Source organism: Chiloscyllium punctatum, chromosome 12 (assembly GCF_047496795.1).
Source record: "Chiloscyllium punctatum isolate Juve2018m chromosome 12, sChiPun1.3, whole genome shotgun sequence".
NCBI classification, from domain to species: domain Eukaryota; kingdom Metazoa; phylum Chordata; class Chondrichthyes; order Orectolobiformes; family Hemiscylliidae; genus Chiloscyllium; species Chiloscyllium punctatum.
In genome coordinates this window covers 37,324,316-37,336,053 of record NC_092750.1, presented here as the reverse complement: position 1 = coordinate 37,336,053, position 11,738 = coordinate 37,324,316, and the positions used below count along the sequence as shown (strand labels likewise).

Below are 11,738 nucleotides of genomic sequence, written 5' to 3'. Positions count from 1 at the left end.
GGCGACTGGGAAAGAGGAAGAAAGTCGCTACAAAATTAGTTCAGTCAAAACAATTTAACACATTCAAAATACATATAAAACCACCACAAGATCAAACCACATGTGGCTTACTTGGGAAGACATTGAGTCCTCAAGTGACTTAGTATTGCCAAGAATAGCAAGCCAGGAGTTTTGCATACTTTGGCAGCAAAAGGCCAACTGAAAAAAGTGACAAGAGTATAAAGTATGATAGCATTTAAAGATACTTTGCATGCGAACCCTATATGCAATAGTTATACAAGCAAGCAAAAGAAAGATCAGTTAAGATATAGTATAAAATGCTAAAGTGTTCAACTGAATCCTGTTGTTTTGTTCATAATTGAACCAAACCGGTCACCTTGACTGGGAAAAAAAAATCAAGTGTCGAGAGATCTCATGCTTAGATCTACTTTCAGGACTTGTAAAAAGGTGTTAAATGGTGGCTTGAAAACCCAAACAAATAGCTACACATTAATGTGGGGCATTCAACATGAAGCCCTTTATGAACCCTCTAAGTTACTGAGTAAATGTAATATTTCAAACAGCTGAAATTGTGCTTTTATTGAAGTTTATTGAGTCAGTTGAGTTACATTAAGCTTTTCACAGTAAGGCACAAAGCACTATAAAAAGTGACAAACCATTCTTCCCCATGTTTTAAACTCCAATACAAAATCCAATTACAAAATCAGCCCTAGAGAAAAAATATTAGTAAGATTAACACCAAAGTATAGATCAAGGTTCAGCTTAAGAATTGTGCAATTTAGTAGCTTTTAATTTAAGTCAAAAACAAATATCCAGTTATACAAACTGACCTATTCACATTTGACTCCAATATGCACTAGAATCAGATGAGCAGTCCTTAAAATGTTGGGCAAGCTCATTTTGGCAGAAGTACCAAGATCAAGTATCCAAGTACATCTAAAATGGCAGCATGACTGATCAGTAAAAAAAGGAGAAAAATAGAAGTAGTGGCCAAATAGGTCCAGAGGGATTTAAGTTGGCTTGTCTGCTATTTCAGGTTTAGCCAATTTGAGCACTTGATGCAGCATTGGTTTCCAGGTGGGGGGCAGGTGGCACAGATTTACTAGTAGGTGCTTGCAAAAATCTTACTGTACCTACCAACCTATTCCAAGCAGTCTTCTACTTAGACGACACTGATATTGGAGCATGCAGTAGACAAAGAAGTTGGTGATAAGAGAGCCACAGCAGCAGTTTTCCCCAGCAAATAATTTAAGATCAGTGTTTATGCAAGGACATTTGCAAAAATTTGAAGCCAGAGTTCCTGAGTCTCCAATTAGGCAAGATCAAAATCCTTTGATCAGTTTGCACATTCCTTACAAAAAGCTTCAAAGACTGTGCAAGCACCCCAATTAAAAATAAAAAGGTATAACAAGCAATGCTGTCTGCCACGTCATTATAGTGAAGCATTGCATCCAAAAAAGTAACCATTTCAGAATGGGATTCCATTATTCTACATTGTATTCAAGTCCATCTGAAGCTCAAGCAGTTATTTATGGCTTTAGCCAAAAATGACAGCTGGCAAAAATCCCAAAATAATCCAGTTTTACAATTGACCCAGTTTAGTTCATATTTATATATAATCCATACAATCTTCAGTTTCTACAGAGAATGGCAAAATCTATAACCCAATCCATCCTTTAAAAGTAGCTGAGTCAACAGCAAATATTTGAAAAAAAACATCCATTTTGGAGCTTTAGAAGCCATCATGCATTTGCAGTGCCCTTTGAAAACTCAAGATACCAAACTGGAGTGCTGGAATTTGAAGTAGCCAGATTAGAAAGTGGCCTGCTTAAGGAACTGTAATATAGAATGGACTCCCAGGAATATGCTCATCGCCCCATTTCACAACCAGTGTATAGTTTCCCCTCTCCTTCACTATATAGGCCACGTTGTACTGCTCATTTCCAATGTGTTTCACAGACACCTCCTCACATGGAATAGTGGGTCCATGAACGCCAACTAGTAGTACATTTGAACCTAAAAAAAAAACAAAGACAAAAAAGTTTAGAAACTAAGCAGTACTTGTTGCAACTAGGTTTAAAAATTATATCCTAACAAGAGAGATTACAAGTATAGACCCAACTGCACAAGTGGTTAAAACATCAGATTCAGCTCATGGGTGAAATAATTTAAGCACTACAATTTGAACATGCACCTGTCCTATTTCTGATCATTGCATCCTTGAGTTATTTTGAAGTATTTCTCCATTTCGGGACTCAAATTTAGTGGATTTTCAATCATACACTAGTGGCTTTCAAAGGTTATGCTGCATCTGACACCTTTTGCAACTAGTGTTTTACAAATGGTGTCTCCATCACAAATTGGAGACAGAAGATTATCCAAGGCATCAGCCATAGACAAGTCATTATATCGTTCAAATCTCCTAATCTGAAAGTAAAGATACTTGTATTTATTTCATCCATGTCTTCAGATAGTGCCTGGTTCAGTTCAGTTTCTGGTTGGAAAACCTCCAGGATATTGGTATTTCAGCAATGGTCATTCTGTCATTGTTAAGGGGACTGTTTAGACTCATTTAAAGCAGTCATTGCCTCATATTTGTGGAGAGCAAATTTTACTTATCACTTTTCAGCACAAGCTTGGATATTGTTCAAGTCTTAATGCATATAGACAGCCTGTTCCAGTGCACAAGTGTTCAGAATGCTCAATGCATACTTAGTCAACATCCCCACTTCTGAAAACCAGTGGAAAAATCATTGATAGTCATTAAAGATAGCTAGGTCTAGGATACAACCAAGGAGCAGAGATGTTTGACTTCAGGCAACCACAACCAAATCTTCCTTCATCCCAAAATAAGTCTCCAAGAAGCAGAATGATTACCCCTCCACTTCCAACACCTTCCCAAAAATCAGATATTCACAGATCCTAGTTTTGCTAGGGTCACTTGATGTCATCAGATGCTGCCTTATTGATAAGGGCAGCACTCAGCTCATTTACATCTGGATCAAAGCTATTATGATAGCTATAGCAAATCCCAGATGGAACCCAAAGGCATTGTTCAGAAGATTAACAGCTACTTAATAGCTCTGGCAAAGACACTGTTGAACACATGCACAAAAAGCCAGAGTTATTTCTGGAAGAATAAAATCAAGGCAGTGCCAGTCATGATTTAGGTAAATGGCAACATTGCAATGCTGCTAGCCACCTTGTTCTGGAAATTTAGTCCCATAGAACAATTAGACCTGAAATTTAAAAAAAAAGTCAAAAATCTGGATAAGAGGCTGTTGCAAATCCTTCAGCTGTGCAATAGCTTTTCCCCACAATTACCTGCATAAAAGAGGGCCTTATTTTAAGCCATTATAATTTTAAGCCCTGTGCACATGAAGGGAATTCTGCTGCACAAAGTAAAAACCATGAAAAACACCTACAGACCTGGCAGGAGTCAAAGCGTTTTTGTTTGTGCAAAAAAAAACCCAGTAAACTCAATTCACTACAAAGCTGTTACCTTACATTAGTGTTAATACAAATTAGTGTAAAATTTGTCAACAGTGAAGCTGATCAAGAATACGCAAAAAAGAATCACCAAGTGATTCCTGGCTTCTAACCAAGTGTGAAACTCTAACCATCAACAGTGGAAGTTTAACATAAGCAGCCCCAAAACAAAATAATTCCAGACCCATTACAAAAAAAGTCAAAAAAGATAAGTACATAATTGGCCTGGCTATTTAATATCATTTGGTTGAAAGCCCAAGTATAATGCTGCAGGATTTTCAAACCACCTAGATCTGAAGCTAATCCCGTATACTTTTACACAAAGATGATAGGATCGGTTACAGAATTCAGACTAATGTAAATAGGCTTTAGACCTCAATACTAAATAGCTTTGGTTTCTTTTTTATAGATATCAAGCTGTAGAGCTATAACTGTATTAACACATTCAAGTTTTAGTGTTAGTTTTACCTGCTCTGCTACAATCCACTGAGAAGCAGTTCTTCTGACCTACATTTGCCATAGAGAGGCCTGCACCACTGGACACCACTTTACTGCTGTCAGATGCAAATTTGGGGACAGCACTGTAGGAGTTAACAGTAGTGGATTTGGTCACAGATTCTACTATAATAGAAGAGCTTTCATGTGTACTGCCACCACTAATCAACCGAGCACCTAGAGAAAAAGAAATAATAAATTAATCCATTTACTCTAGGAATTCTAAAAAGCATTGCAACCCAATTAAAGACTGGTATCTTCAAAAGGAGTTAAAACCAAAAGTTATTCATTGACTTACTATAAAACCAAAGTGTACACAATTTAAACACCACTTTTAGAGAAGGAGTTTTAAAGAGTCAAAAATTTTTTTAAAAAGCTCTTTTTCAAAAAAAAATGCAAAGTTATGATTCCTTCCTTTGCTTCTAGAGTGTCTAGAACAATGAGTTTTGATAAAGTTGTTTAAACTTTAAACTTAAGAGGGAGAAACTTAAAACAGTCAAATGTACATAAAATATTAGCCATCTGATAGATCCCAGAACTGCCACCAGGCCATGTCTACTGTGAAGACCACCAAATCCTTTCTGGAACAGTCAACACATTGACCATTGTAAATCATTAAGGCTTACATAGATCAGGCAGTCACTTGGAAGTAAAGAGACACTTAAGCGTTTTCTTGGACAATACATCTGCATGAAGAAACATCTGGAGCATCTAAGAATGCTGATTGATTGGCAAGTGAACATTAATTGATCAAAGAATTGACATGGGAAAACAAATACACTATCTGGAAATTTAAAGGGCGTTAGCCATTTTCCAGTTCATTCTTCAGGGCAATACCTCAACCAGAGAGAATTAGAATCAGAATAAAATCAGAATAATTTAAACTACGGCTCTGAGTTAACTCAATCATCTAACTGGTGCATTCTATGACAACACCACAACTAAGTCTACTTGCTAACCAGTTAGCACTAGTCATACAGCAGGGCACTGGGTTGAGTTAAGGGAGAGATAGAGGCTTGCTCATCTTTTAACCCATGTTAAACTGATCATGGAGGATTTGGACAATTCAAGGTGGAAAGATGCCATCCCAGTGCAGAGGATTGATATATTCAATCTATTCCTCATATGTACGCCGCCTCCCACCCCCAGTTCTCTGACCCTCAGATTTTTTCCACTCAGGCTTCAAAAGTCAAGTCACCCTGGACGTGAAGTCAGTGGAACAGCAGCAGGGTATAAACTGTTGTTTCCTTTTAGTGGCATTCTTGCATGATGAAAAAAAAAAGGTTCAAGTTTGTGGTGTCAGTTTAGGTTTTACTTCAACTCTTGAGAGAAAAAAAAGTTTAAAAAACAAGAACCTTTAGTAAATTCCACTGCTCCCATTTCCATGATACCCTTTAAGAGCACCATATTGAGTACTGGGTATCAGAATAATGCTTCTGGCTATGACTCCTTAGAAGTGTCAAGTATGGATGAAAATTATTGCGAGGAAAAGCTCCCACTAAAGTGATTAAAAAACAATTTTAAATAGTTTGTTCGTTGTTGAGCCCACAGACGAAAAAACATTTAGGGTGGGAACATTACAAGTATTTTCAGAGTAGGTTTTTGTCTCCGGAACTCAAATGTTAAGTGCTCAAACGGTTAGCAGGATAATATTGGTTTTAGACCCACTTCAAAAGGAGGTGGAACAAGGTGCATTTATTAGTCGACTGGACTTCTGGCATCAGGCTGTTATGACAGCTATTGTTTACGTACCTGTTACTTTTGCCTTGAAAGGACTACCCTGAATATGATATGGTCCTCCATATTTAATTCCAATTTGGTAGTCTCCTGGTGCCATTGGAGTGTACAAGACCTTGTATCCTTCAGGGCAGTCACGACAGTCCATTTTTACTTTGGATGGTCCATCGATAGCAACACTAAGTGAGCCTGGACTGGCATTAGCAGTTTTAACAATGAATTCAGACTGGACACCTGCAACAAAAACCATTACAAATTTCAGACTTCCATACAGGACTGTGTTCAGCATTCAGTGCAGGTTCAGTTAGCTTTGTTGACCTCAGCCTACCAACTGCAGGCAAGTCACAACCCAGGACTTCAAATGTAGAAAGATCTGATAGATGTAAAAGATTGTAGTGTCAAACAGCTGGGGAGCAATCTGGCCAAAATAGATTCTAAAAATCACAACAAGGACAGAATAAGGTCAGGAGCAGAACAGGCTAGTCAGCTCTGTGCTCACTCTGCCAGTGAGATGATGGCTGGCCTTCTACTTCAAGAAATTGTTCCTTCCCACACCCCTCATGTTTGTTTAAATTAAATGTTAAGACAGATCATTAGATTTCAGAATTTAGCTGCTTCAACTCAGTTGCTAAGTGAGTTGCGAAGATTCACTACCAGCCAAAGTCATTTTTCACCTTAGTCCTAATGGCCTGCCCCTTAGAAATTAATGTCCCTGATTGAGGCACCAAGGGAGGGAAGCATCCTTTCAGTATCTACCTTGTCAAGCCTAGAAGATTTTTGTAAGCTTGAATTACATTACCATTAAAACCAAACAGTTGGTCATCAGCACTATTTGGGTTAGTTTGGGGTATACAAAATTGGCTGTCAGTATTCCTGCACTAAAATCAATGGACTACACTTCAAATGTTCTACAGTCAGAAGACTTTCACATGTCCGATGGTCTGTGGAAATGGGACAAAAATAGTATGTTTCAGAGATTGCTGAGTGTGTGATCATGAGCTTTGTTGGAAAGATCACTGTCACCAACTGAGGCATCCTAACATAACTGGATAGGGAGATATCCATTAGGTACTTGCAGTGATTGGACACACTAGTCACATTTGACATTATAGCAAAATCACTAGCATGAATCCTTTACATAGGGTGCTGCACATCCAAAAAGAATCACTAACCATAGAGTCTCCTGCAGGTCATAAATGCTGATTTGGAAACCTATTAAATAGTTAGAATGTATCATGAGGCACTAACTGCCACAGCAATAAAAGCCATTTGTGGCTTGTCCCAGAGGAGAAATGCACATTGCAGACTTCTAGCCCAAGAAAAACTACTAATCTAACCACTGGGTAATTCAATCATAACTACAAGTAGTAATTTGTCTTTCTAAAAGAAAGTATTCTAAATTACAAAGGCCAATAAGAAATCCAGAACTATACTTTGCAGTAAAGTCAAAAACCTCAATCTATTTGTCCATTAAATTCACAAGCAGAAAGTTACTCAGTACTGTGTCAAACCACCATTTCAGAAACACATATCATGGGAAAACAGTGCTGTTTTGTACCATAAAATTTATGAAAGTTTACCGAAGATCAAGTAGGGAATAAAACAATGCCTGTTGATTGAGCTAAACCACAAGTCATTCAATAGGAGACTCAGCTCACAGGACATGCCGTCTGTTTGAAGGAGACAAGTCAAGAGAGAAAATAGCTAAGGATGGTTATGTGCAAAAAATCTATTAGTATTCAGACCAGCTTTGGCATTTTAGAGAATAAAGTTCAACATGCACATTAATCAGCCAGATTTGTGCAACCTCTGATCAATAGACAATTGAAAGCTATGAATGCAATAGGTAGATTTTTAAATAAAAATCTGGATTGAACTTGTAAATATGGAAGACAAACATGGTACAGGGAAAAACCATATAGAGTCAAATACTTGCCACTAACACCACAGACAGGTCATGTTACCACATTCCTGTTTATGGGATTTTTGCACACTGTGGCTGCTATATTTCAAGTGGTAATATGGACTACACTTTAAAGAGAAAATGCTGGGATATCTTGAAGCAGCATACATCTTTATCTGGACCTCTATTGACAAAGAAGGGTGGTTCATTTTGGCATGAGGAATAAAACCATTAGCTGACAGATTTAAGTAGGGTCAAGAAATCAGGGAATGCAAAGTGTGTAAATAAAGTACTAGAGATTTTTTTAAATTGTCAGTTTGACTGCACAGGATATTATGTGCAGTTTTAATCTAGATACTGCAGATATAGAAACAGTGAAAGCACAACAAATTATTAATGAAATGTAGCCATCATGGAAATGTAGAGGCTCTAGGACTGATAGTCTTTAAAAGTGAAAACTCATGTGGAATTAGTGTAAACATGAACAGAATCCTGAACCAAAAAGGCACTGAACACAAGAGGTAATACAAGAATACAATGCCAGCATATTTAAAGAATGGCAACAGTTTTATGGAGAGAACCCAAGAATGCAGAAGTTACAGGAGCAGTTGAAACCAAAATGATATTAAGGGGAAACTTTAGGCAAAAGTCATGTGATTAAAGAGCGAGCAAGACGAATAAAATGTCCCAAATGCCAGATCTTTAGGCGAGGATTGTGTTAAGCATAAACACCAACATGGACCACCTAGGCTGAGCACACTTTCAGCACCATGTCACTTCTACAGGCTTCAGAAAAACCAAGACATGGACAGGCCCATGGGTGGCATGGTGGTAGTGGTTAGCACTGCTGCCTCAGCACCAGAGACCCAAGTTCAGTTCCTGCCTCAGGCAACTGTGTGTGGAGTTTGCACGCTCTGTGGGTTTCCTCCGGGTGCTCTGGTTTCCTCCCACAATCAAAAAAGTGCAGGTTAGGTGAATTGGCCATGCTAAATTGCCTGTAGTGTTAGTTGAAGGGGTAAATGTAGGGGCATGGGTCTGGGTGGGTTGTGCTGCAGGTCAGTGTGGACTTGTTGGGCTGAAGGGCTTGTTTCCACACTAACATGTATGATGACTTCCAGAAATTTTACACAACAAAACATGTCTGGTTTATTATGAAGTCTGTCAATCCAAAGTAGGTGTGGTCAGCTGTTTGCCTTTCACAAAAAAAAAGGGTCAGAATTAGACAAAAAGTGGACAGATTAAATTTGTTTTCTTTTCTAAATGTAATGTTAATAACCTGGTTAGACCAGATTCAATTAGAAAAAAAGTGGAAACAAACCTCCGTTCTGATGAAATTAATTCAGACGGGAATAAAATTACAGGATTTTTAAAAAACATAATACTATTGCACAATGGATTTAAAAAACTTGAAACTCAGCCACAGGAGACTACTGGGGAGCTTTGGTTAGTCAGTACACAGGTTGATGAGCTGATCAACTACCTCAAGTATTCACATCAGTAGGTGAAGTAGTCACCAATGCAAATGGTGTTGAATGCTGTTTTGAGATTTTAGAAGCAATTATTTTTCCTGAAAACAGCAGAACAGCCCCATGATGCAACTGATCATTGGGAATGGATCAGTGTGCAAGTCCTTTCTATGTTTGGAACAGTGGATCTACTTTTGGGCAACTAAAGTATTAATTGAGCATCTACTCATTACTGGGGCAGGCAAGGGGGATTAGATACCAGTCAGGGAGGAAAGCTTAACATTTACACCACAAAAAAAGGAACCATGGGTCAACATCTTGTAATGGCTTAAAACGATTGGTAGCCTTCTTTGTACAAGGATTCTCAAGTGAGGGGACAGCAGGTTGGTTACAGTATCCCAAGTTCATAGGTTCTATCACTTCAAGGAGGGAGAGAGTTCTAAAATTAGAACAAAAAAACAAACACTAAGTAGCACTGAATTTGCAGAGTCAGGTGGTGACTGGCAAGAAAGCCAAATAGAACAAAAGCAATAGGCCATTTAAAAAACACCCCCACCACAGCCTGCAACACCATTAAAATGATGGTGACTGATCTTGGCCTCAATACCTTAATCCTGCCCAGCCTGTATCTTGATCCTTTTGCCATAAGATCTACATCTACCTGCTTGAAAACAATGGTTTAGTCCACAACCACTCTGGTAGGAAAATCCAGACAACTCCAGGTGAAGAAATTTCTCACTCTGAAGACTTCCACCTCATCTTTAAACTAAGACCTTTGATTGCTGCAGTAAATGCACAATGTTATTAGGGAGCAAGTTTCAGGATTTTGAGCCAGTGGCATTGAAGGGATGGTGATCTCATGAAGGAGATTTTCAATTTCCAGTTCTGATGAAAAACCCTTTACTGGAAAATAGCAAGTACAGCATTAACCTCACCACCTTGCACTGAGTGAACATAGTTCTGATGCAACAAAATTGAACTGTAAGTTAATTCTTTAGAAATGGGGTTAAGTGATGACAGCAATACTTTGTTTCCTAATGTGCTGCCACACTATTTCATGCATTCTACACAAAAGTAGAGTTCTGACACTGCAAAAAAAAAAAAAAAAATCCCAAGTGCACGCACACACAAATGAAACATTGCTTGGGCTTAGAGCACAGCCATTTACCTGTAGTTCCTTTTTCAAGGCCTAATCCATAAGCTGAAACAAGACTGGTGTCTCCCGTCTGCCCAGGTTCCCCAACTCGAACCTTGAATGGACTGCCGGTGATGTGACTGCCATTGAATTTGACATCAATAGAGTGGACACCATTCTCATGGGGAATGAAACGAATGGCATACTTATCTATAATAAACATCGCAAGTAGTTAGTACAGATTAACCAGTGTGCAAGTAACACTTCCACTCATTAGGCAAAGTAGGAAGCAAAACATCACTGCAGGCAATGTTTATCAACAAACATGAAAAGCAGTATAGAGTTCTGCTTTTCTGAACTGTCTAGCCAACAGCACAGCCCAAGATCCAGTCCTGAAGAATGTATGAGAGCCTTGTTCAAGCCTTGGAATGAATGTAGGCATGATTCACACACTTAGTGCCAAGTATATTTAATTCAGTTTTACTCTTCCTTCCCATTTTCCCACCCCACATTATACAATTGATCAAAAAAAAAGTGGTGATCAAGGCAGTAATACAAAAGGAGGAGAAATATAGTGTACACAGAATGCACAAAAAGGAGGTAAAAGCAGCTTTAGGAGAAAGTTGATGGCAAATCACCAAGAGATGTGTTCCCAAATCCTTACCTGGTTCAATTTCAGACACATGGGTATCCTCCACTGCCCCGGAGGGGCTATGAACTTTGGCATCAATCAAACCTCTAGCACCATTCAGTCTCACAGCAAAGGATACTGGCTGATTTACTTTTAACCCTGACTCCTGGAGATTGAACAGCAAACACTTTATTGCACACACAGTCCTCTATTTCACTGAAGCACCAGAAAAAAAAAGTGAAAAGGGTTAGCTCAAAAAAAGACATTAGGGAATGAGAAAGGGAAACAAACTAACATTTTACTAGCTAGTTCATAGATTAAGTGAATTCTTTAATCCAACACTTTCACTGCAAGCAACCATTTCTAATTCAGAGTACCAGCATTAAAGTCAATGACTTCCATGTGAATTGGGCAGAATTGCTCATCTTTCTATGAAATTGTAGATTAGAAGTGGGAATAAAAGAAACTTTCAAAAACTAGGTCATGTTACAAAAGTTAAGGAATACAAACATGACCATTATTGCATAGCTTTAGTGGGCTCAGTGCAGTTTTGAATTTTGTTAGGAGTATCTATGTTCCACTGATGGCTTACATGGAAATCACAACCATTGTAACACCACATCTTGCCTTTGTGTAGGATGGGGGAAAACAATTTTAGTACAGAGGAAGTAAGTGCAACTAATCTAATTTTAAATACCTTAACCCAAAGGGACAAGAAAAAAAAAACTTAGACATTTAGTTGTGCAAAAATAGTACATTTTGCAGCTGAGGAAAGTGAATTTAGACCAGAAATAAAAATTCAATTTTAAAATCAGATAGCTTAACTAGATACATTCAAGAAGTGATTAGCAAGGAGCTGTGTTTTAATAAGTACAGGGTGTG

The 11,738-nt window shown here is 38.3% G+C and overlaps 1 protein-coding gene across 4 annotated transcripts in view; it reads right to left on the bottom strand.

Moving 5' to 3' along the window:
- Positions 1-569: 569 nt before the first annotated feature.
- Positions 570-11,738, bottom strand: part of flnba (filamin B a) — a 148,314-nt gene continuing 137,145 nt past the window's right edge. For all 4 annotated transcript variants that reach the window (XM_072582384.1, XM_072582385.1, XM_072582386.1 and 1 more), the window contains 5 exons: positions 10,890-11,022; positions 10,259-10,435; positions 5,737-5,955; positions 3,958-4,161; positions 570-2,016 (listed from right to left, as the gene is read on the bottom strand). In XM_072582384.1, the coding sequence (XP_072438485.1) occupies positions 1,829-2,016; positions 3,958-4,161; positions 5,737-5,955; positions 10,259-10,435; positions 10,890-11,022 (921 nt within the window). In that variant the 3' untranslated portion in view covers positions 570-1,828. The remainder of the gene's footprint in view (positions 2,017-3,957; positions 4,162-5,736; positions 5,956-10,258; positions 10,436-10,889; positions 11,023-11,738) is intronic.